A 27,240-nucleotide genomic window follows, 5' to 3' on the forward strand; every position below is an offset into this window, starting at 1 on the left:
ACAAAACACTCGATACACTGTCAATGTTGTTATAACAGTCACATGACATTTGACTCGTGAAGCGCTAGTGCAAGGGATGCGTGAGAAACTATGAACTAATCACCAGAACAATCTATTTCTCTGCTTAAATTCTGATAGTTTTGTGAAACACAGGAGAAAATAGCACTAAATCTGTAACCTTACAAATTCTTGTTGTATTTGAATAGATTTTCAATAAATGTTCTCATACATGTAAGGGTATCGTGTACAAACATTACAGTAATCCTGATTTTTAAGTATAGGTAACATTCAAAAGTGGAAACGTTGTCCTTCAAAAAACAGTATTTTATTCTGGACCCAAATTGGCATTTTATATGATTACGAGAGACTGTAATGATTTACTTAGTGGGTTGCAAATGAGAAATTTGGATGCTGTTAACAGACGCCAGTAGATGGTGGGATTAGTGAAATTCAAGAGTTGATTCAAATCTTTTATTTATGTATAAGTTGCTGCTGTTACATATGACTTGAAAACTAGAAGATATTGCAGTTTGTGTCTCACAGTTGCTCAAGCACAGCACTAGGTAAGGTTGGAGGAGAAACAGTGGTATCAGCCTAGCTGCAAAGAAGATGAGTGTGGGGAGGGGAGTGGTGAGCAGGCAGCAAATACCATCTGATTGCCAACTATTGATATCTATACCATTTATTTTGGCCTTTACGAGCATCTACCATGTTTAAACTGCAGTTTGCCTGAATTCATTTGAGGTTGAATTGAAATGACTTCAAAAATGCACAAATACTCAACACTGGTATTTATTTCTACAGGAGACTGTAAAAGCCTAGACAGAGGCCAGTGACATACTTATGTGTTTTGTGCTGCAATGTTGTCAACGCTCACTGGGACACGACTGGAATGAAAGGGGGTGTGTCAGCTGCCAGTCTTATGTAGTCAGTGGGCAGACGATGTGTTTGGAAGCAAGAGACACAGTAACATTCTAACATCGGCACAGAAGTGAAATACGATACGTATTTGGATGAAAACAGCTGTGTTCTAAGGTCCTGCAGTATCCACAACCCTCAGAAATCACAACCTATTTGGAACAAACAGCAAATATTTATGACAACAAAGATATAAATTTCACAGCTCAGCCATTAGGATGATGATAATGATACCATAGACAACAGGGTTGGTAAGCGAAAAATGTAGAAAATAAAATAGTCACAAATTAATATAAACTATTTCTTTTTGTTTATTTTATTTCTCAATGTATTTTCAAACTGCAGATGTTCAATAAATTTATAATAGGTATAACATTACCTGTTTAGGCAGATATTTTATGCCAATAAAACAGTTTGTCATTCGATGAGTCAAAACATGTTAAAAGTAAATTTTTCTCAAGAAACCTCAAGAAAAAATGGGGGTCACCTTATACTCAGGTAAATATGGTACATCTATGAAACCAGAAGAAAGAAACAGAGTTAACAATGACTGAAATGTTGAGTTTCATAGACGTCAAAAACATCTTAGTTGTTGGCACGCTATCTGCATTAAACACTGTGCAACCAGCGAGGTTAAGTTGGTAGCAATTGAACAACAATAAAGTTGGTAGCAAACGAACAACAATACAGGTCAACACATTTCAACATATATCAATCCAGTTACTCCCAAGCAGCTACCTTGCAGGCTGAAAGTCCCACGCACATATGCAGTTCTTTAACAGAACCCGCAACTGAGTCCTACAATTCCATATGCAGCATGTATCTTCCAGAAACCTTTCACTTACCTGACAGCTGATGAAGGCATCTAAGCATAACTTACAAGCACCCTGACACACTGCTGTGTTCATGCAAAGATGCATTTTTATTTTATTTTACAAACACATTATTATGCACCTACTCCTTCCAAATAAGGCTTTGCCAGGATATCATTTTTGTCCAATACCAATGCAGCAACCAAAAATTGGTTACTGAGTCAACATCTGAACATCTGTGTACATATATTAAAGCTATTTGAAACTACCACAGGTAAAAATCACTCATCTGGATACAATCTGCTACAAAATAGCATTTGCTACGTAATTTTTATTTTCAGCCTCAAATTTGTACTTATGCCTAGTAATGCTACACTTCCACCTTCATTTAACATGTAGAATTTTGCTTGTATTTTTTTACTAACACAACATATTTGTTCAATAGGAAGTGATGATAACTTCTGTGTAATGTGCTACGAGAGAGAGAGAGAGAGAGAGAGAGAGAGAGAGAGAGAGAGAGAGAGAGAGAGAGAGAGAGAGTGAGAGGGAGGGAGGGAGGGAGGGAGAATAAAATGAGTAAAGATACTCATTGTATAGTGTAAAGAACGAGTACAATAATTGAAAAGCGCGTAGAAATGAAGCTGAATGTGATATTTCGGCTTTCATACTTACAATCAAATCCTGAGAGAAAGATTGTGTGTACATTAATTTTTTTTCAGGGTTAATTGAATATGAAAATATACTCGGTAGGAACAAACTACAATTGTCCTTTCCCATTTCGATCACCAAACAGTGCCAATGTTAAGCAGCTACAGGAGTCAAAAGAAGAAGTTTAACAATATAGCTCTGCCTCTGAACTTCTCACATCATCAGAGCTCATGTGCATAAATACAATCTTACCACATACTTGCGGCGCGCGCGCACACACACACACACACACACACACACACACACACACACACACACACACACACACACACACAAAAAAAATCACATTCTCCAAGTGTGGTTTGTGTATGTGTGTGTGAGGTGGGGGAAGGGAGAAGATGAGGGAGGGGTAGAGGGAGATGGAGGGTGGGAGCAAGGAGTACAGGAGGAGGGTGGGGAGAAAGTATTCCACATATGAACATAGATTCAAAGGCTAAGCTAAAATGCTAATTCTTCTTGGATACCTATCAGCTACTTAACACTTGTATCGTGTTACCTTAACACAGTTCATAGTTGTTTGCATTGAGAATTTTTTCACTGCTACGTTAACACTGCAACAAATAATGCATTATTATGATTTTTTCATAGTTTTTAATGCAGTTCTAGTGCCAGTGTACAAAGGTTTAGCAATTACCATGTTTATACAGTTCAAAAAACAGTGAAATTAGACTGCTCATAACAGCTTTTGTATGATGTGAGTGACTCCTCCAAGTTTAGACCCACTCAATACAATTCATATGCAAAAAAAAAAGAAATTATACGTACCCAAAACATCCTCTGACTGGCCGGCTAATGACAGACCACAATGCCAATATAAATCGTAGTGGAAGAAATGTATACACAAACAAAAATGAATCAGCACACTGCAACAGAAGAAATATTGAACACGCCATCAACAATTAGAAAATCAATCCAACAGAAGTTTATTAAAATGAGAGAAATAAATATAACAACAATAAAAGTAAGTGTTGCCTGCTGTAACAAAACATAAATGCTGGCAAGTTATCAGCCACTTAAAATTGTTGAAATCACTGGAGTCTAAGTATTGACTGAAGTAAGAGCATGTGGGTGGGTGGGAGATGGGTAGCCGGGATCTGCCGCAAGGCCAGAGCGGCCACCTTGACCAGCAAGTTAGGGGAATGGAAGTTTGGTTTTACCAAGGTACGGTGAAGTGATATTTCATTATAATATAAATACAATATTACCATATACTTGTGGCACTATAGTGCATCAGTTGAGACATTGACATTACAAATATAATAAAAGCTATAGAAGTTAGTCACAATAAATGAATATTCTTACAAAAATACCCTTAGAACATTAATAATTGCTTAGCACTTCATGTGATCTTAACAAACAACATACTGGGTGAAAGCCACACGTTTATATGTTTTCATTTATTAAGTTATTGTTTTTCTATCTTTTCAGTTATGTAAGTGTGTTAAATCATTGAATTCCCCACATTTATGCAACAAATGAACTGGCATCCCCTATGTCTCTACCACTTAACCATATGTCTAGATTATTATTTGAGTTCTAATTTAATTAAAAGTTAATTCAGCCAGTATTAAAAAAACTTGTAATTCAAAAGTGGTAAATTGTTTGTAATATTGGATAGCACCAATAGATAGAGTGTAAAAGGATGCATCTATTGAACAGGCCAACTTTATTGTTTTACATGTATTAACAACTATTTCCTTGTTATTTGTCAAATGCATGTATGCACAAAATTTATGTTTCAATTAATTGTGCTTAAACTATTGTATACAGAATAATATCTTCAGTCTTAATGGAACTGGAAGAAAAGGAGCTTTTATTTAAGCCACATATCAAATTTGTAACTTGTTTTTCAAAAATTTTCTGTAAGTTTAATTATACATATGTTACGGATTTTGGTGACACCAGGTCATTCTGCATCTGGAAGTCAGCCTGTATGGATCAGTCCTAAGGTAACATGCAGGTGAGCCAATAATGCAGTTTCAGGCTGGTAAAAATGATTGAGTTTGGGTGGCAAGCTGCCAAGTGAATACTTTAACATTCGTTTGTACTTATAAAAATTTCTAAGTCACATAGGACTTACACTCTAAGAGATGGCTGAACTCTAAGAGATGGCTGGAGCTTTAACATATCATGAGCATCCAATGATGTGCAGCCTGAACTTGAACTTATTTTGGAATGAACACTGGATAGATTATGAGAATCAACTTGAGAATTCACACACATTAATATAATGATTGGCATAAGAAGAGTTTAAGTGTTATGATCTGGCGAACATATCGTGTTAATTGACGGAATGGGACTCTTGTTTTTCACATACCGGTGATGTTTATATAGCATTTGGGAACTCTCCTGCCAATTTAACACACACACACACACACACACACACACACACACACACACGTCATTGACCACTAGACATACAAGGGACTACCCAAAATTTTCGGGACTGGTGCTGCCATCTGTTGAAATCCTTACCTTTGGACTAATGGTCACCATCACACTCGAAGTAGTTCCCATCTGCACATGAACACCGGTCCCAGCACTTCTGCCACTAGTCAAACGTTTTCTGGAAGTCCTGTTCTTTAAGGGTGTTATTCACCACCAGCGATGCTTCTTGAATCCTTTCTAGAATGTTGAACCGACAGCCTTTCAACTTGAGTTTCAGTTTTGGGAATAGCGCGAAGTCGTAAGGTGCCAAATCTGGTGAGTATGGTGGGTGAGGTACAACTGCCATGTTGTTTTTTGTCAAAAATGTCCTGGTGAGCAAGTACGTGTGACAAGGTGCGTTGTCGTGATGCAGCAGCCAGTTCCCTTGATGACAAAGTTCGGGCCATCGCAAAACGTCCCAGTAGTATGCGGAATTCATTGTTTGGTTGGGTGGGAAGAATTCTTTGTGCACAATTCCCTTAGTATCAAAGAAAACAATGATCATACTCTTCACTTTGCTCTTCACCTGTCTCGCTTTTTTGGGTTTGGAGAGCCTGGGCTCTTCCACTGGGCCGATTGTTGCTTTGTCTCTGGGTCATAACCATAAATACAGCTCTCATTGCCGGTGCTAACCCGTGACAAGAATGTTGGATCATCAGATGTGGTCTGACGAAGGTCCGTGCATACTTCAACATGCTGTGGGTTCTGATCGGCAGTCAAGATCCTTGGCACAAATTTTGCGCCGACACGATGCATGCCCAATTCATCAGTCAACATTCATTGACATGTCTCATAACCAATACCCACTTCATCAGCAAGGTCTTGAATGGTTCGACGTCGATGCGCACGAACCAATTGTTGAAGTCTGGCAACAATGACTGGTGTTGTGCGGCTAAAGGGTCTTCCAGTGTGATCATCATCTTCAACGTCTGTATGGCTGGCCCTGAACCGAGCATGCCATTCAAACATATGTGAACGGCTCATGCTGTCCCCCAAACACTTGTTCTATCATTGCAAGGGTCTCTGTAGCACTTTTCCCAAGATTTGCACAGAATTTGATGTACACGCACTGTTCTGTTCACAGATACATCGTAAAATCGCCACACCAAACACAGAGTTTTACGAAATCACTGTGGACACACAACACTTCCTCCCTGCTGAATGCCACTCCGCACACTGACTCATCAGATATGCAGCTCTCGCCATCTGTCATCTACTTCATCCATCACTGAATTGAAAGTAACCCTCTGTAAAAGTGGGACTTCAGGAAATGCAATGGGAAATCCACAAAAGAATTTCTTAGTGCCATTAACTTAATAATGGTCTCTGAGACATCTTATCACTGTTTGAGCAGTGGTATACCTTATTGGATTAACTTCATTAACCTAGACCAATATTCTAGAGTTACAAAGCTGTACACGTACACTCGACCTCACTGGCTGACAGCCAGTGAACCAAAAAAACCCACAGCCATCAATTCTCTGGTAACCACTTCCAATTAATGATCTTCCCTTACTGGCTCATCTAAGACTTTGATTTGTTTACATGCCACTCTCTGTCAGTAACACCCACACTTCTGGTGGTAAGGAGTGGATGAAAGCAGCTCTAATCTTAACTTACACTAAGCTCATTCTGACACATACATATTTTTAAATTATGTCTCAAACTCACTAAAGTGTAAAATTTGCTGCAACATTCCCCACTGGAGTGCATCACCATCTCAGTTACTAATTGCAAATCAAATTCTCCCTAGCGAATCTTCTGTGAATCCCTCCACAATTCACAAATGACTTCCTTAGACGATTTAAGAAAAATTACTGGATGTCCATTTCCATTTTGGCTTAAATGTAGAGAATCTGTAACTTACACTTCGTCCTGTCTCAAGCTTTAATTCTTCCCATACATGCTCTTTGTGTTTCAGTATATACAGAGTGAAGCAAAATTTGTGCACTCGGGCTTTGCAGCGCGACTCCTCACATGCCAGTGATAAATAAATGTCTGTCTCAAAATTTCTTCTGGCGAGTACATTCTGCAGCAAAAGGACGTTAAAGAGTGGCAGTCTGGCAACACTGTAACCACATGTATAGTACAGTGTGTAAACTTTTAGATGGCAGACCTCTCCCTAGTCCTGAATCGGTAGAAGTCGGTAAACGTCGGGAGGCTTCGGTAGGCACGCAGTTTCGACTGCTGCCAACATTACGTAGCTGACTGTGTTGTACAAGGTAGCCATTGTCGTCTGCTTCGTTATTGTTTTGCGCTGTACTGTTCTGCGTGTTTTTATTGTGCAGTTGTGCTAAACATTATCAAAATGAGTGAAGAGGCAGTTGCTGGCCCATCTCGGGAGTCGTCAACAACCCCTACCAATAGGCCTAAGGTTAGAAGGAAACCAGAATTACGTAGTGATGCTCGCAAAATTATATTGCGTGTGACTGAATGCTGCGAAAGGGAAAGGGAGCAAATCTTCAGTGAGAGGTGCTACATACACAGGACAAAGCATGGGTAGCATTGGAAGATTCAAACAGTTTTCCAAGAATCATCCTGGCATATCACCACAAACGCCTGGCAAGAAAAGGTGAGTTTCCATTTCAGATATTTTGTTTGCGATCGCTTTGAAGGAGCCCCAAATTTCGTCCGAGTTACATTCTATTTCATTTTCTTTTGCTACCGCATTGCTTTGTATGGAAACATCACTGGTTACTGTATTATTTCAAAACACATTCATATTACAGTACATTTCCAAATGGTCTGTGAGCGCATAGTAGACAAACATACATACATTCATTTATATATATATAGATTTTAATGTACATGACGATTTCAGTTTCGTTTACGAACAACATTTAAAGCGAGTTTTACTTCCAAGCCTTTCGTCTGCTTTCGTGTAAGCACTCCCTTCACAACTCTGCCGTCTTACAGTTAACACACTGTAACTACCTCTGTCGGCACATATTAGTTGTGCTGTACAGTTAGTGCACTGGATAGAGTTTTGTGTTAGCATGCAAGAAGTCAATGGTTCGATCCTGGGTTGAGGCACATGTTTTTTAATTGGTAAATGTAGTCCAGCTGGTACAGTATCTGGCATCTTAATCGTCAACAGCGATTGCAGCGGGTCCTCTGGAAAACATATGCCCTTACATACTACAACTGTAAAAATGGAAGATTGGTCAGCTTTGAAAGAAGCCCTTTCCACGCCGTAGACATGAATTTATTTGCACCACTTCATTTACTAGATGCGAAACCTATTTTCTTTGTACCCTCCTCCAATGGTCCCATAGATTAATACCAACTATTACTCTTGCATCCTTAAGATCTATTACATTTCGTTAGGGCCCTCTGTTACCAGTAGGACTAGCAATGTGCTTTACGAATGATGTCCAAACTCAGTTACTATTTGTATGTATTATCACCATGGTCCTACAAATTATGCCTTTCAACACTGAGTCTGGTAACCGTATGCTGTTTGCTACGTATCTCAATGCATTATTATTATTATTATTATTATTATTATTCTTTCCTGTCTCAGACGTTATGTCAGGTTAAAAATGGAAAGCGACGTGGACCTTGATCAGGCGTGACTTCCTTTTAACTGTACAGTATATGTTACATTGCATTTAGGAACTTTCGGGTAACTGAACATGTATCAATAATTACAGATTTCTGTAGTTGTATATATACGTTTGGATGTAGCTGTATTGTGTTGATGTACTGGTGGATATTGTTTGGTATGTCTCCTGTAGTCAATAGTATAATTGGTATGATGTCAACTTTATCCTGATGCCACATGTCTTTGACTTCCTCAGCCAGTTGGATGTATTTTTTAATTTTTTCTCCTGTTTTCTTCTGTATATTTGTTGTATTGGGTGTGGATATTTCGATTAGTTGTGTTATTTCTTCTTTTTATTGGTGAGTATGATGTCAGGTTTGTTATGTGGTGGTGTTTTATCTGTTATAATGGTTCTGTTTCAGTATAATTTGTATTCATCATTCTCCAGTACATTCTGTGGTGCATACTTGTATGTGGGAACGTGTTGTTTTATTAGTTAATGTTGTATGGCAAGTTGTTGATGTATTATTTTTGCTACATTGTCATGTCTTCTGGGGTATTCTGTATTTGCTAGTATTGTGCATCCGCTTGTGATGTGATCTACTGTTTCTATTTGTTGTTTGCAAAGTCTGCATTTATCTGTTGTGGTATTGGGAGCTTTAATAATATGCTTGCTGTAATATCTGGTGTTTATTGTTTGATCCTGTATTGCAATCATGAATCCTTCCGTCTCACTGTGTATATTGCCTTTTCTTAGCCATGTGTTGGATGCGTCTTGATCGATGTGTGGCTGTGTTAGATGATACGGATGCTTGCCATGTAGTGTTTTCTTTTTCCAATTTACTTTCTTTGTATCTGTTGATGTTATGTAATCTAAAGGGTTGTAGAAGTGGTTATGAAATTGCAATGGTGTAGCCGATGTATTTATATGAGTGATTGCTTTTGTGTATTTTGCTAGTTTCTGCTCGTTCTAGAAAAAAATTTTCTTAAATTGTCTACCTGTCCATAATGTAGGTTTTTTATGTCGATAAATCCCCTTCCTCCTTCCTTTCTGCTTAATGTGAATCTTTCTGTTGCTGGATGTATGTGATGTATTCTATATTTGTGGCATTGTGATCATGTAAGTGTATTGAGTGCTTCTAGGTCTGTGTTACTCCATTTCACTACTCCAAATGAGTAGGTCAATATTGGTATAGCATAGGTATTTATAGCTTTTGTCTTGTTTCTTGCTGTCAATTCTGTTTTCAGTATTTTTGTTAGTCTTTGTCTATCTTTTTCTTTTAGTTCTTCTTTAATATTTGTATTATCTATTCCTATTTTTTGTCTGTATCCTAGATATTTATAGGCATCTGTTTTTTCTATCGCTTCTATGCAGTCGCTGTGGTTATCCAATATGTAATCTTCTTGTTTAGTGTGTTTTCCCTTGACTATGCTATTTTTCTTACATTTGTCTGTTCCAAAAGCCATATTTATATCATTGCTGAATATTTCTGTTATCTTTAGTAATTGGCTGAGTTGTTGATTTGTTGCTGCCAGTAGTTTTAGATCATCCATGTATAGCAAATGTGTGATTTTGTGTTGGTATGTTCCAGTAATATTGTATCCGTAATTTGTATTATTTAGCATGTTGGATAGTGGGTTCAGAGCACGGCAGAACCAGAAAGGACTTAATGAGTCTCCTTGGTATATTCCACGCTTAATCTGTATTGGCTGTGATGTGATATTATTTGAATTTGTTTGGATATTAAGTGTGGATTTCCAATTTTTCATTAGTATGTTTAGGAACTGTATCAATTTAGGATCTACTTTGTATGTTTCCAATATTTGTAGTAACCATGAGTGGGGTACATTATCAAAAGCTTTTCCGTGATCAATGTATGCGTAGTGTAGCGACCTTTGTTTAGTTTTAGCTTGATATGTCACCTCTGCATCTATTATCAGTTGCTCTTTACATCCTCGTGCTCCTTTGCAACAGCCTTTTTGTTCTTCATTTATAATTTTATTCTGTGTTGTATGTGTCATTAATTTATGTGTAATGACTGAAGTTAATATTCTGTATATTGTTGGTAGGCATGTTATGGGGTGATATTTTGCTGGGTTTGCTGTGTCTGCTTGATCTTTAGGTTTAAGATAAGTTATTCCATGTGTAAGTGTATCAGGGAATGTGTACAGGTCTGCAATGTAACTGTTAAATAATTTAGTTAGATGTGTATGTGTTGAGGTGAACTTCTTTAGCCAGAAATTTGCTATTTTATCTTTTCCAGGGGCTTTCCAATTGTGTGTAGAATTAATTGCTCGGGTGACTTCATGTTGCAAAATTATCACTTCGGGCATTTGTGGAATCATCTTGTATGTGTCTGTCTCTGCTTGTATCCACCGTGCATGCCTGTTATGTTGTACCAGGTTTGACCATATGTTGCTCCAGAAGTGTTCCAAGTCTGTTATGTCTGGTGGGTTGTCTATTTTAATGTGTGTGTTATCTATTGTCTGATAAAATTTCTTTTGGTTTGTGTTGAATGTTTGGTTTTGTTTCCTTCTATTTTCACTTTTTTTGTATCTTCTAAGTCGTTTGGCCAATGCTTGTAATTTCTGCTTCTTTGCTCTATCGCTTCTTGTTGTGAGATTTTACCTAACCTTTCTCGTTTTTTGTATGATATTTCATTTCTTATAATTTGTGTTAGCTGTCCGATGCCTTTTCTCAGTTTTTCTATTCTGATCTGTAGCCTGTGTTGCCATGCTGGTTTTGTGGGTTTCTTCTGTGTGTTGGTTTGTTCTGATCTCTGCCTAGTGTGTATATTTAGTGTAGTGAGCGCTCCTATAAAAACCAGTAGTTGTAACTCTTCCATAGTTGTATTTTCATTTATTTTGTTGTGTATGATTGTGTTGATAGTTGTTATTGTTGTTTCGACTTGTGCGTTATTTGGTGGTCTATGCAAGAATGGTCTAATGTCTGTATTTGTGTCTTTGTATTCTATATATGTCAGCTGAAATTTTTCTTCTATATCTAACATGTGTGTCACTTCGTGTTCTATTTGTGCTTGTTCTGGTGGCTGTCTTAAGATTTCGTTTTCCTCTGATTGTTTAATTGATCCATGTTGTTCTTTGTTTGTTTGCTCTGGGATGTTTGAATCCATTGCTGTATTTTCTTCTTCTTCTGATTGCACATTTTTTTGTTCCAGTATTTGTTGTACTTGTTGTTTGATGTTTTCTAATTCTGACTGGGGTATCCTGTTATGTCTGATTATTACACGGATCTGATCAGCTAGTCGTTGTTCTGTTAAAAATTTTAATTCTGGGTATCTGGTAATAAATTTTATGTGTACTTGTGATCTGTACCCAGTTTTTTGGTTCCTAAGTTTGTTGCTTGGTAATAACAGAACATGAGGCGTCGGTTAACTTCATCTGACCATCTCATCCTGCCTTTGTTTTCCTTCTAAGGTGGTTGCAGGAAGCATATCCTGCAAAACACCTCTATTTGGATTTAAATCATTTTCCGTGTGGCTAGCAGTGTCGTTACCATTGTGGACGGGCATAGGGTTCAAGCGTCGTCCGAGGCTTCATAAGTTCTGTCCTGAACCAACTAATCATACTAAAGGGGGGGTTAGCCCTATTAGTGGTTTGTTCTTTTCATCGCCTTTTACGACTGGCAGAACATACTGAAGGCTTATTCTTTTCCAGGGCCTCCACGAGGTTCATTATTATTATTATTATTATTATTATTATTATTATTATTATTATTATTATTATTTCTTTCTTGTCTCAGACGTTATGTCTGGTTAAAAATGGAAGGTGACGCGGACCTTGATCAAGCGTGACTTCCTTTTAACTGTACGGTATATGTTACATTGCATTTAGGAACTTTCGGGTAATTGAACAAGTGTCAATAATTACAGATTTCTGTAGTTGTATATATAAGTTTGGATGTAGCTGTATTGCATTGATGTACTGGTGGATATTGTGTGGTATGACTCCTGTAGTTGATAGTATAATTGGTATAATGTCAACTTTATCCTGATGCCACATGTCCTTGACTTCCTCAGCCAGTTGGATGTATTTTTCAATTTTTTCTTCTGTTTTCTTTTGTATATTTGTTGTATTGGGTATGGATATTTCGATTAGTTGTGTTAATTTCTTCTTTTTATTGGTGAGTATGATGTCAGGTTTGTTACGTGGTGTTGTTTTATCTGTTATAATGGTTCTGTTCCAGTATTTATTATTATTATTATTATTATTATTATTCTATCACTGGGCTTGTGAAACATCACATCCATTATCGAAAGGGAAACAGTGTAATTTGAAACCGAACAATTCCATATAGCGGTGTCGGGATGAATCATGAAGAACAATATCTGTCAGAGGGGTAATCTGCAAAAGGTGGAACAGCGCACAGGACTGAGAGCATGTTTATACTGTATGCACTGTCCACCAGGCAGGGACTAGTTGCTAGCAGAGTAATGCACCTGTCACCGACTCCAAAGTACATGTGTACACGTATCGAATTTTCTCATTGTAAACCTCTAAACCAGTGTGGCAGACGTATGGCATACGCAAACGATGAATATGTGGATATGCTTCTGGCCCTTGGTGCATCTGACAACCGGACTGGTGTTGCCGCTTGTGAATATGCTGCAAGATACCCTTGTCGCCGGCATGCAGATAAAAATTTGTTTCGTCATCTGGAGCTGCGCCTTCGAGAGTCAGGTTTTCTCCTTCCACCATTGCATGACAGAGGTTGTCCAGACTCGCCATACTCCTGCTACTGAAGAAGCTATTCTGAAGGTCATATGCCAAGAACCTCAACGAAATATCCGTAGCGTAGCAAGGCAGCTGCGTGCCTTACAACGCATGGTCGTTAACGTGCTGCACAAGCATGGGCTGCACCCCTATCATTATGGTTTCACACAACACCTGCATACTGCAGATCGCCACCAGCGGATGCAATTCTGTGAATGGTTCCAACAACAACAGGAAGCCAACGATGACTTCGTGAACACCAATATATAGTCAGATGAAGCAGCATTCACTCGTGAGTGATCAGTACATACAATGCCCACCACTGTTGCGAGGTTAACCCTCACGTCACCCGTGACCGTGGATATCAAGTTCACTTTGGTATCAACGTCTGGCCAGGAATATTGGGCGACAGGTGTTTGGACCCCTACACGTTGCCTGACCAGTTGACTGCACAAAGGTATCAAGCATTCCTCTCAAACTATCTGCCCGATGTGCTGGAAGATGTTCCACTACATGTTCGGCAGAGGGTATGGTTCCAACATGATGGAGCACCTCCACACTCTGAAATTAATGTGTGTCAGTATTTGGATAGAACATTTCCAGGGAAATGGCTAAGACATGGTGGTCCAGTTGTATGGCCACCATGTTCACCTGACTTAAATCCCCTGGATTTCTTCCTGTGGGGACATCTGAAGGAGCATGTGTATTCTACACCACCAATGAATGTGGCACACAGTGTAAGACAAATACATACAGTATTGTAACGAACTGTACTGTACTTTCCCTGGAACAGGAGTAATATTTATACAGGGCTGGCTCACACGTGGCAGCTCTTATTACTGTGGATGCAGCTTTGCTGCGAAGGGTCCAGATCTGCATGATCCAGTGAGTTGCGCAATGTTTGGACATGCAGGGAGGTCGCTTTGAGCATCTGTTGTTCCGAGGACAACATATTCTGTTGTGAAGGTCATGTGGTCATTAATATGGAAATTATTATTGTCACTGGTTGCTAATGTGCGACATCTGAGTGTTCATATTACATGTATTATAAATAACACGTTCACGAAACTTTATTCACTGCACCAACTGTACAATGCTACTAACATCTGCTGACAGAGGTACTTATCATACATGTGGTTACAGTGTTGCCAGATTGCCACTCTTTAACGTCGTTTTTCTGCCGGATGTACTCGCCAGATGAAATTTTGAGACAGACATTTTTTTATGGCTGGCATGTGAGGAGTCGTGCTGCAAACCCCAAGTGCGCGAATTTTGCTTCACCCTGTATATCTGTTAACATACTTTTTCCCATGTTCAAACTGCACTGACAGGTCGAGTACACCTCTCACTATCAACAATTAAGTAAAATGTTCTATTATACACTTGTGATTTTGTTAATTTTCCGATTGATTAATGACTATCTATACGTTCTCCAATCTAAAATATCATGTATATCATATATACACACACATTCCACGTGGGAAAAATATATCTAAAAACAAAGATGGTTTTTTGAGGTGGAGGGTGGCATGCTGTTTTAATTTGCGGTTGGCCTGTAGGAGGATGCTCTGAACAGCCGGTGTGGATGTGGGAGAGGAAAGACTGAGGACTTTTATTAAGGACAGGAGTTTACGGGTGTGTTCGTTGGCTGAGTTGATGTGTAGGTGAAGGATTAGGTGGGTGAGGGCAATGGATTGTTCAGTTTGGAATTGGTATAGGGACTGATGGAAAGAAGCGTTGCAGCCAGAGATGGGAACTTTAAGTGTGAGGCCTTTGGGGGTAATGCCAAATGTCAGACAAGCCTGAGAAAATAAAATATGGGAGCGTAACCTGGCTAGGGCGAAGGCATGTTTGCGGAGGGAATGTAAATAAAACTTAATGGGGTCGTTGTGGGGGTGTTGTGAGAGTGACATGGTATTAGAAGGTGGAAAGTGTAACATGAGGCTGAAATGAAAATGAAAATAAAAATATATGGGAAGAGATAAAGGTGAACTAGAAAGCAACTGGAAATCTGGTGTGAAAAAAGGCGAAAAAGTGTTGGTTAAAGCTGGGCTATGTTGATCCTGTGGTGAACTTGGGTTGGTAGACAACGATGTGCACAAAGGTTAGGTGGTTGTGTTGCTGCCAAAACACGTTAAAGGGTGGAGAAATTCGGGAAAATTTCGAAAAAAACTGCGTATAAATGTATTAAAAGGAGTGGTTTTGTGGTGTCAGATTATGAAAATGAGGCTGACAATTGTCTGACGAAGAAATAATGACGTTAAAACCTATGGGAAGTGGCTAAAAATGATCAGTGATGTAGTTAAAAAACGGAAATGGAAATAAAGCGAAAGTTATTAGAACTAATCGAAATTGTTGTTTAATAGGTGAAAGGAACTGTTTGTGAACTAGAAACGGTGGATTTTATAGCAGCAGTAGTGTTGAAAGCGGAAAAAAATTTTTTTTGGTTCTGTTTTGGAAGTGGGTTACGTATTATTGAGTATATATAAGTGGGATAAAATTGTATAGTAGATTACGGTAAAAAGGAGAAGGTGAATACAAAGTGAAACTAGTGGCAAAAACAGAGAGAGAAAATAAGACAACAGAAAAGATTTCGAAATGCAACAGTGACAATAACACAATCTGGAACCACAACACCCTAATTCAGTAGTTAACCTTTCCTCCAAACCTCTCTCCCAATCCGAAACCTCTGTCCTATCCAAAGGCCTCACCTTCAGCCCCACTCACAGATTCAACCAAACAGCCCTTGTCAAAGATTTACTGTCCTACACTCGTACTCTCTGCTGGAAATATCACTTTGCCACGAAGAAAAATGATCCTAATCCTACTCCTAATGATCCAAATCCCCAAGACACTATCCAAATTGAACCATGCCTGGAACAGTTCCGTCCTCCGTCACAGCGGGACCCACCTCCTCTTCCTCAAAATCACCCTATCCAAACCTTCCAGGAATTTCTGACTTCCAGTCTTGCCTCTCAATCCTTCTTAAAAAACCTTAATCCTACTCCCAACACCACCACTGCTGAAGCCCAGGCTATCCGTGATCCGAAGGCTGACCGATCCATCGTCATTCTTCCGGTGGACAAGGGTTCCACGACCATGGTACTTGATCGTCGGGAGTATGTGGCTGAGGGACTGCGTCAGCTTTCAGACAACACCACATACAAAGTTTGCCAAGGTAATCCCATTCCTGATGTCCAGGCGGAGCTTCAATAAATCCTCAGAACCTTAGGCCCCCTACAAAACCTTTCACCTGACTCCATCAACCTCCTGACCCCACCGACACCCCGCACCCCTACCTTCTACCTTCTTCCTAAAATTCACAAACCCAATCATCCCGGCCGCCCCATTGTAGCTGGTTACCAAGCCCCCACAGAACGTATCTCTGCCTACGTTGATCAACACCTTCAACCCATTACGTGCAGTCTCCCATCCTTCATCAAAGACACCAACCACTTTCTCAAACGCCTGGAATCCTTACCCAATTCGTTACCCCCAGAAACCATCCTTGTAACCATTGATGCCACTTCCTTATACACAAATATCCCGCACATCCAGGGCCTCGCTGCGATGGAGCACTTCCTTTCACGCAAAACACCTGCCACCCTACCTAAAACCTCTTTCCTCATTACCTTAGCCAGCTTCATCCTGACCCACAACTTCTTCACTTTCGAAGGCCAGACATACCAACAATTAAAGGGAACAGCCATGGGTACCAGGATGGCCCCTTCGTACGCCAACCTATTCATGGGTCGCTTAGAGGAAGCCTTCTTGGTTACCCAGGCCTGCCAACCCAAAGTTCGGTACAGATTTATTGATGACATCTTCATGATCTGGACTCACAGTGAAGAAGAACTCCAGAATTTCCTCTCCAACCTCAACTCCTTTGGTTCCATCAGATTCACCTGGTTCTACTCCAAATCCCATGCCACTTTCCTTGATGTTGACCTCCACCTGTCCAATGGCCAGCTTCACACGTCCGTCCACATCAAACCCACCAACAAGCAACAGTACCTCCATTACGACAGCTGCCACCCATTCCACATCAAACGGTCCCTTCCCTACAGCCTAGGTCTTCGTGGCAAACGAATCTGCTCCAGTCCGGAATCCCTGAAGCATTACACCAACAATCTGACAACAGCTTTCGCATCCCGCAACTACCCTCCCGACCTGGTATAGAAGCAAATAACCAGAGCCACTTCCTCATCCTCTCAAACCCAGAACTTCCCACAGAAGAACCACAAAAGTGCCCCACTTGTGACAGGATACTTTCCGGGACTGGATCAGATTCTGAATGTGGCTCTCCAGCACGGATACGACTTCCTCAAATCCTGCCCTGAAATGAGATCTATCCTTCATGAAATCCTCCCCACTCCACCAAGAGTGTCTTTCCGCCGTCCACCTAACCTTCGTAACCTATTAGTTCATCCCTATGAAATCCCCAAACCACCTTCCCTACCCTCTGGCTCCTACCCCTGTAACCGCCCCCGGTGTAAAACCTGTCCCATGCACCCTCCCACCACCACCTACTCCAGTCCTGTAACCCGGAAGGTGTACACGATCAAAGGCAGAGCCACGTGTGAAAGCACCCACGTGATCTACCAACTGACCTGCCTACACTGTGATACATTCTATGTGGGAATGACCAGCAACAAACTGTCCATTCGCATGAATGGACACAGGCAGACAGTGTTTGTTGGTAATGAGGATCACCCTGTGGCTAAACATGCCTTGGTGCACGGCCAGCACATCTTGGCACAGTGTTACACCGTCCGGGTTATCTGGATACTTCCCACTAACACCAACCTATCCGAACTCCGGAGATGGGAACTTGCTCTTCAATACATCCTCTCTTCCCGTTATCCACCAGGCCTCAATCTCCGCTAATTTCAAGTTGCCGCCACTCATACCTCACCTGTCATTCAACAACATCTTTGCCTCTGCCTCAACTGACATCTCTGCCCAAACTCTTTGTCTTTAAATATGTCTGCTTGTGTCTGTATATGTGTGGATGGATATGTGTGTGTGTGCGAGTGTATACCCGTCCTTTTTTCCCCCTAAGGTAAGTCTTTCCGCTCCCGGGATTGGAATGACTCCTTACCCTCTCCCTTAAAACCCACATCCTTTCGTCTTTCCCTCTCCTTCCCTCTTTCCTGATGAGGCAACAGTTTGTTGCGAAAGCTTGAATTTTGTGTGTATGTTTGTGTTTGTGTGTCTGTCGACCTGCCAGCACTTTCATTTGGTAAGTCACTACATCTTTGTTTTTAGATATATTTCAAGTTCTCTATTATAACCATATATATATATATATATATTAAAAAAACAAAGATGAGGTGACTTACCAAACGAAAGCGCTGGCAGGTCGATAGACACACAAACAAACACAAACATACACACAAAATTCAAGCTTTCGCAACAAACTGTTGCCTCATCAGGAAAGAGGGAAGGGGAGGGGAAGACGAAAGGAAGTGGGTTTTAAGGGAGAGGGTAAGGAGTCATTCCAATCCCGGGAGCTGAAAGACTTACCTTAGGGGGAAAAAAGGACAGGTATACACTCGCACACACGCACATATCCATCCACACATACAGACAGAAGCAGACATATTTAAAGACAAAGAGTTTGGGCAGAGATGTCAGTCGAGGCAGAAGTGTAGAGGCAAAGAAGTTGTTGAAAGACAGGTGAGGTATGAGTGGCGGCAACTTGAAATTAGCGGAGATTGAGGCCTGGCGGATGACGAGAAGAGAGGATATACTGAAGGGCAAGTTCCCATCTCCGGAGTTCGGATAGGTTGGTGTTGGTGGGAAGTATCCAGATAACCCGGACGGTGTAACACTGTGCCAAGATGTGCTGGCTGTGCACCAAGGCATGTTTAGCCACAGGGGGATCCTCATTGCCAACAAACACTGTCTGCCTGTGTCCATTCACGCGAATGGACAGTTTGTTGCTGGTCATTCCCACATAGAATGCATCACAGTGTAGGCAGGTCAGTTGGTAAATCACGCGGGTGCTTTCACACGTGGCTCTGCCTTTGATCGTGTACACCTTCCGGGTTACAGGACTGGAGTAGGTGGTGGTGGGAGGGTGCATGGGACAGGTTTTACACCGGGGGCGGTTACAGGGGTAGGAGCCAGAGGGTAGGGAAGGTGGTTTGGGGATTTCATAGGGATGAACTAACAGGTTACGAAGGTTAGGTGGACGGCGGAAAGACACTCTTGGTGGAGTGTTACACCGTGTTACACTGTCTGGGTTGTCTGGATACTTCCCACCAACACCAACCTATCCGAACTCCGGAGATGGGAACTTGCCCTTCAGTATATCCTCTCTTCTCGTCATCCGCCAGGCCTCAATCTCCGCTAATTTCAAGTTGCCGCCACTCATACCTCACCTGTCTTTCAACAACTTCTTTGCCTCTACACTTCTGCCTCGACTGACATCTCTGCCCAAACTCTTTGTCTTTAAATATGTCTGCTTGTGACTGTATGTGTGGACGGATATGTGCGTGTGTGCGAGTGTATACCTGTCCTTTTTTCCCCCTAAGGTAAGTCTTTCCACTCCCGGGATTGGAATGACTCCTTACCCTCTCCTTTAAAACCCACTTCCTTTCGTCTTCCCCTCCCCTTCCCTCTTTCCTGATGAGGCAACAGTTTGTTGCGAAAGCTTGAATTTTGTGTGTATGTTTGTGTTTGTTTGTGTGTCTATCGACCTGCCAGCGCTTTCGTTCGGTAAGTCACCTCATCTTTGTTTTTATACATAATTGATTTTTCTTTCAATTTGATTGCATCATCTTTGAATTATTTGCATATTGTTCCCTCTTGCCTAGTCTAATTCTGATCTGCTTAATGTGGTTTTATGTGCATTTAAATCTAATTGTAATACCATAAGTTCAACTGCATCTTGGGGTTTTATAGTCTTGGCCATAAGCCATGAATTTGCTCACCTCTACTAAAGGGCTGTATCTGTAATAGTTTGTAACCACTCACGAAAGGCTTTATCTTTTTAAGAATATCATCTACTCATATATCTAACTGGTCGATCTGAACTTCCATCTGAGCCTTAAAGTCCTCTAGACACTGCTCAACACAACAAACATAAAACCTAGTCTTTATGTGAGTTTGAAAGTGGTCCATCCTGATTTTTAAAGTATTAAATTCCCTTTGGAGGTGCTCAACCACATGCAATAGTAGTACCCAGGCATTGCCTTCATTAACAATTGCCATTGTGAACAACTGAATAACTGTTAACTTTAAAGCCTCATAAAATTAATTAAACTACGAGAAGACTGATTTTTTTAAATTACACATGGAAACACATTTGGTTCTCGATTACAATCACATGGCACTCATTGTATACAAATCCTACATTTATTTTGTTTTTGTATAATGAAACAAGCAATCCTTGGTACACTCCCAATTCTATAAATCAAATAGATTCCACTGGGGGGACAACCCTGTAAAAGGTCCCCACTGTTGTTGTTGTTGTTGTTGTTGTAGCAGCTGCATTGCTCTCTACTGGCGCCCATGATGACAGCTTGTGACAGCACGATCCCAAAGCACTGCCGACATAACGTGTAGCAGGTAATGTGATGCACACAAGTTGTAAGTAAAGTGGCACTCCCAGTGCAACCAAGTGTCAATATCAAACAGGAGAGAATATGCGCTTCTTCCCATTGAGATATAGGTACTTTCTCACAAGTGTCAATACCTTATCTTTCCTTTTCTTCTGTCTTCCATTTTCTTTCTTCTATTGATGTCCATCATACATTTCAGGTACGCCATTCTCAAGTGAAAAATAATCTCTTTCTATTATTCCCTATTTCATTCAATGTTTAATAAAAATTAATTAATTAAAGCTTTCTCTGTCTGCCTCACTTTCTTCTTCAAAACATTTAGCATGAAAGCAATAGTCAAATGTAGTTAAAACTCTTGTTTATATCTGTTGTTCAACACAGTTTCTGTGACTTTATTCCAAGGAACTGAAAACATTTCTGATCTTCTCCTAGAAATAACACATTGCAGTCTTGAATGGTAGCTATTAGAGAAATTCCACTCACTTATTACTTCCTGACTTGTGTCCCTCAGAGTAAATTTCCGCATTAATCTCCAACCTGTAACCTCGCTCATATGCCGTATACACAGTTGCAATCAAATTAATAATTTTTGTTAAAATACCAACTATTACCCAGACTGTTACAAAAACTTTTGAACACTTTTCTTAGAATTTTATAACTAAATTTTTAATGTAATTTCAGCAGTACTCTTTGATTTTAAATGTGGTTTTGTTCTAGCTTTGCATTACAGTCTGATGCCACTTACAACACAAGATTTAAGAGGATTTGATCTACATACATGGATATTAGTATTCTAAAACAACAGATTTCATGTGGCTCTTCAAACTTTCCTGGTGGATGTGTTGTAAATAGTCTTCTTCTCAGTCATACCTAGCCACCAGCAAGGTTGAACGACCTGAAGATGTCAAACAGTTGCTCCAAGGAAATATTGTGGAATTTGCGCTATGGGATCCGGCAGCAAAATCATGAAGACTATTTACAACAGATTTCATATTAGTCAGTGATTATGTATTTTTGACTTTTTGCTGTTGTTTATGTCATGCACTGATATTAGAAGCTAGTAGTTGAGGCTGTAAACTATATTAAACTATGATTCTGAAATGTGGATATATCTAAAAAAATATTGTCAGTATCAGTGAAGCTGATTCTCACAACATTGTTGTGGGTTTCTGAGGGGAATTAGATTATACAAAATATAAAAAAAAAATTGAATAATTATCATTGAGGAAATAATACTTAAAATCAGTATAACAAATTTCAGTTTAGAAGTGAAAGAGCTTATAAAAGCAGCAAGACTTTTGTTGGGGCTATAACTATTACCTTTCCATAAATTTCTATTTTTAAAGCTGAAATTCCAAATACTGGTCACTGTATTGCCTAAGAAAACAATTTTTTATTTATACAGGGAGTCACAGGAGGAACAGTCAATATTCAGGTTTATGACAGGAATTATCATTTGAGGCAAGAATGTCTAGTAAACATGGTTTCCGAAATGGATATCCTAAGAGCCTGAACACTTCTTCATCTTTGATACTGTGAAACAGATCTCTTCCACTGCAGGCTCTTTGCTTCACATATTTTGAGAGGTGGTAGTGTGGACCAAAACAAGAAAAAAATGTCTGGTAAACTTGAGCTTTAAAATACTCACTTTAAGAGCTATGAGAACTTGTTCATCTTTGTTGCTCTGAAACACATCTCGTCTACAAAACAAGTGTTCACAGCCCTTAAGGCATGCATTTCAGAACCCTTGTTTACTAGAAAAGTTTTTCTTACTTTGGTCCACACAACCTCCTTCGAGAATATGGAAAGCAAGGAGCTTGTAGTAGAAGACATTTATTTCACAGTATGAAAGATGAAGAAATGGTTGTATCTCTTAAGGTATATATTTTAGGGCCCTTGTTTAGTAGATGTTTTTGCTCCAAATGATCATTCCTGTCATATCCCTGAATACTGACAATTCTTCCTGGGACACCTTTCTCAATTCAGTTCAATTTCTTTATCCACAGATTAACAATATATGTTGTATGGATGTAGGTAATACATAGCTATGGCTAGTTACAATAAAATTTCTTATTTTTAAGTTTTTTGCACCCTTACATAAAAATACAATCTTCTTACACCATTATACGTAAATAATTTTATTTTTTAACATTCAGCTATTCTTCAGTGTCATAAAAGCTATGCATTATTAAAAATTGTTTTAGCTCTACTCTGAATTTATGAAATTCTTTAATTTCGTTTATTGTATCAGGCAATGTACAAAAACATATTGTTGGTTGATAATGTACACTTTCTGGTAAAGAGCTTTTCTGTGGTTGTCTCTGTGAAAGTGTCTCTGTTTCCTATTGTTTAGTTATGAACTTGATTTTCAGAGCTGAAAATTCCTGATGAGTTTTCAGAAAGCACAGTCATTTATACATGTGTCAGCCAGGAGTGTCATCATTTCCCCACATGACTCTCTACACTGAACTTCTTTCATTACTTTAACAACACTTTTTTTTGAAGTTTGAAAGTTTGTCTTGCCGTACTTGTATTTCCCCAGAAGATCACACTATATCTAAGAAAGCTGTTCACTTAAGCATAATAAGCACACAACAGTGATTCAACACTGCAGCAGTCCCAAAGGATTCTTAGCACATGACAGCATTTACTTAGTGTTTTGTTCAGAAATTCTAGATGCTTCTTCCATCCCAAGTGATCACCCACCCACATGCCTAGACATTTTGTGGATGGAGCTTACGCGATAACATAGTTACCTAACTCAGCTTTTATGCTGCTTCTAGCTTAATTTCTAATATTACAGAAATTTATCCATATTGTCTTTTCCTTATTATTATGGCCCCCCCATGAACCATGGGCCTTGCCGTTGGTGGGGAGGCTTGCGTGCCTCAGCAATACAGATAGCCGTACCGTAGGTGCAACCACAACGGAGGGGTATCTGTTGAGAGGCCAGACAAACGTGTGGTTCCTGAGGAGGGGCAGCAGCCTTTTCAGTAGTTGCAAGGGCAACAGTCTGGATGATTGACTGATCTGGCCTTGTAACAATAACCAAAACGGCCTTGCTGTGCTGGTACTGCGAACGGCTGTAAGCAAGGGGAAACTACAGCCGTAATTTTTCCTGAGGGCATGCAGCTTTACTGTATGATTAAATGATGATGGCGTCCTCTTGGGTAAAATATTCCGGAGGTAAAATAGTCCCCCATTCGGATCTCCGGGCGGGGACTACTCAAGAGGATGTCGTTATCAGGAGAAAGAAAACTGGCGTTCTACGGATCGGAGCGTGGAATGTCAGATCCCTTAATCGGGCAGGTAGGTTAGAAAATTTAAAAAGGGAAATGGATAGGTTGAAGTTAGATATAGTGGGAATTAGTGAAGTTTGGTGGCAGGAGGAACAAGACTTCTGGTCAGGTGACTACAGGGTTATAAACACAAAATCAAATAGGGGTAATGCAGGAGTAGGTTTAATAATGAATAGGAAAATAGGAATGCGGGTAAGCTACTACAAACAGCATAGTGAACGCATTATTGTGGCCAAGATAGATACGAAGCCCACACCTACTACAGTAGTACACGTTTATATGCCAACTAGCTCTGCAGATGACGAAGAAATTGAAGAAATGTATGATGAAATAAAAGAAATTATTCAGATTGTGAAGGGAGACGAAAATTTAATAGTCATGGGTGACTGGAATTCGAGTGTAGGAAAAGGGAGAGAAGGAAACATAGTAGGTGAATACGGATTGGGGGACAGAAATGAAAGAGGAAGCCGCCTGGTAGAATTTTGCACAGAGCACAACATAATCATAACTAACACTTGGTTTAAGAATCATGAAAGAAGGTTGTATACATGGAAGAACCCTGGAGATACTAAAAGGTATCAGATAGATTATATAATGGTAAGACAGAGATTTAGGAACCAGGTTTTAAATTGTAAGACATTTCCAGGGGCAGATGTGAACTCTGACCACAATCTATTGGTTATGACCTGTAGATTAAAACTGAAGAAACTGCCAAAAGGTGGGAATTTAAGGAGATGGGACCTGGATAAACTAAAAGAACCAGAGGTTGTACAGAGATTCAGGGAAAGCATAAGGGAGCAATTGACAGGAATGGGGGAAATAAATACAGTAGAAGAAGAATGGGTAGCTTTGAGGGATGAAGTAGTGAAGGCAGCAGAGGATCAAGTAGGTAAAAAGACGAGGGCTAGTAGAAATCCTTGGGTAACAGAAGAAATCTTGAATTTAATTGATGAAAGGAGAAAATATAAAAATGCAAAAAGGAATACAAACGTCTCAAAAATGAGATCGACAGGAAGTGCAAAATGGCTAAGCAGGGATGGCTAGAGGACAAATGTAAGGATGTAGAGGCCTATCTCACTAGGGGTAAGATAGATACCGCCTACAGGAAAATTAGAGAGACCTTTGGAGATAAGAGAACGACTCGTATGAATATCAAGAGCTCAGATGGCAACCCAGTTCTAAGCAAAGAAGGGAAAGCAGAAAGGTGGAAGGAGTATATAGAGGGTCTATACAAGGGCAATGTACTTGAGGACAATATTATGGAAATGGAAGAGGATGTAGATGAAGATGAAATGGGAGATATGATACTGCGTGAAGAGTTTGACAGAGCACTGAAAGACCTGAGTCGAAACAAGGCCCCCGGAGTAGACAATATTCCATTGGAACTACCGACGGCCGTGGGAGAGCCAGTCCTGACAAAACTCTACCATCTGGTGAGCAAGATGTATGAAACAGGCGAAATACCCTCAGACTTCAAGAAGAATATAATAATTCCAATCCCAAAGAAAGCAGGTGTTGACAGATGTGAAAATTACCGAACTATCAGCTTAATAAGTCACAGCTGCAAAATACTAACACGAATTCTTTACAGACGAATGGAAAAACTAGTAGACGCCAACCTCGGGGAAGATCAGTTTGGATTCCGTAGAAACACTGGAACACGTGAGGCAATACTGACCTTACGACTTATCTTAGAAGAAAGATTAAGGAAAGGCAAACCTACGTTTCTAGCTTTTGTAGACTTAGAGAAAGCTTTTGACAATGTTGACTGGAATACTCTCTTTCAAATTCTGAAGGTGGCAGGGGTAAAATACAGGGAGCGAAAGGCTATTTACAATTTGTACAGAAACCAGATGGCAGTTGTAAGAGTCGAAGGGCACGAAAGGGAAGCAGTAGTTGGGAAGGGAGTGAGACAGGGTTGTAGCCTCTCCCCGATGTTATTCAATCTGTATATTGAGCAAGCAGTAAAGGAAACAAAAGAAAAATTCGGAGTAGGTGTTAAAATTCATGGAGAAGAAATAAAAACTTTGAGGTTCGCCGATGACATTGTAATTCTGTCAGAGACAGCAAAGGACTTGGAAGAGCAGTTGAATGGAATGGACAGTGTCTTGAAAGGAGGATATAAGATGAACATCAACAAAAGCAAAACAAGGATAATGGAATGTAGTCTAATTAAGTCGGGTGATGCTGAGGGAATTAGATTAGGAAATGAGGCACTTAAAGTAGTAAAGGAGTTTTGCTATTTGGGGAGCAAAATAACTGATGATGGTCGAAGTAGAGAGGATATAAAATGTAGGCTGGCAATGGCAAGGAAAGTGTTTCTGAAGAAGAGAAATTTGTTAACATCCAGTATTGATTTAAGTGTCAGGAAGTCATTTCTGAAAGTATTCGTATGGAGTGTAGCCATGTATGGAAGTGAAACATGGACGATAAATAGTTTGGACAAGAAGAGAATAGAAGCTTTCGAAATGTGGTGCTACAGAAGAATGCTGAAGATTAGATGGGTAGATCACATAACTAATGAGGAAGTATTGAATAGGATTGGGGAGAAGAGAAGTTTGTGGCACAACTTGACCAGAAGAAGGGATCGGTTGGTAGGACATGTTCTGAGGCATCAAGGGATCACCAATTTAGTATTGGAGGGCAGCGTGGAGGGTAAAAATCGTAGGGGGAGACCAAGAGATGAATACACTAAGCAGATTCAGAAGGATGTAGGTTGCAGTAGGTACTGGGAGATGAAAAAGCTTGCACAGGATAGAGTAGCATGGAGAGCTGCATCAAACCAGTCTCAGGACTGAAGACCACAACAACAACAACAACAACCCAGACATAATTCATAACACGTGCTCACTTTTAATAATAATATCCACATTAACTCTGATTGCTTCATAACATCATATATCACCACAATCCAGTTCCAATCCATCATAGTCCCATTATCATCTCATTACATTGTAGTTGCTTTTCTTCCATGCATTTAAGCATGCTATTACAGAGCCTCTGTCCAGAGGACAGTGGTTGGTACCCATAGACCCCACCCAACACTTAAACTCAGCAGGTGCATGTCCCAGGATCCATTGCACTGACCACTGACTCAAGAGGAACCTTTTAAACTCACAATGTATCAGAATTAATAGTAACACATCATGATACTGCAGATGAGGACAACTAGAATCTCTACTCGTCTCTCTTAAACACTAGGCCACACTATATACCTCCAGTCAGCTACT

The 27,240-nt window shown here is 40.0% G+C and overlaps 1 protein-coding gene across 1 annotated transcript in view; it reads right to left on the minus strand.

Moving 5' to 3' along the window:
* Positions 1-27,240, minus strand: part of LOC124774884 (protein TAPT1 homolog) — a 146,689-nt gene that overhangs the window by 104,124 nt on the left and 15,325 nt on the right. The window contains exon 3 of the mRNA XM_047249574.1: positions 3,204-3,301. Coding sequence (XP_047105530.1) covers positions 3,204-3,301 — 98 coding nt within the window. The remainder of the gene's footprint in view (positions 1-3,203; positions 3,302-27,240) is intronic.

The sequence above is a fragment of the Schistocerca piceifrons genome, chromosome 1 (genome assembly GCF_021461385.2).
Source record: "Schistocerca piceifrons isolate TAMUIC-IGC-003096 chromosome 1, iqSchPice1.1, whole genome shotgun sequence".
Taxonomy (NCBI): Eukaryota; Metazoa; Arthropoda; class Insecta; order Orthoptera; family Acrididae; genus Schistocerca; species Schistocerca piceifrons.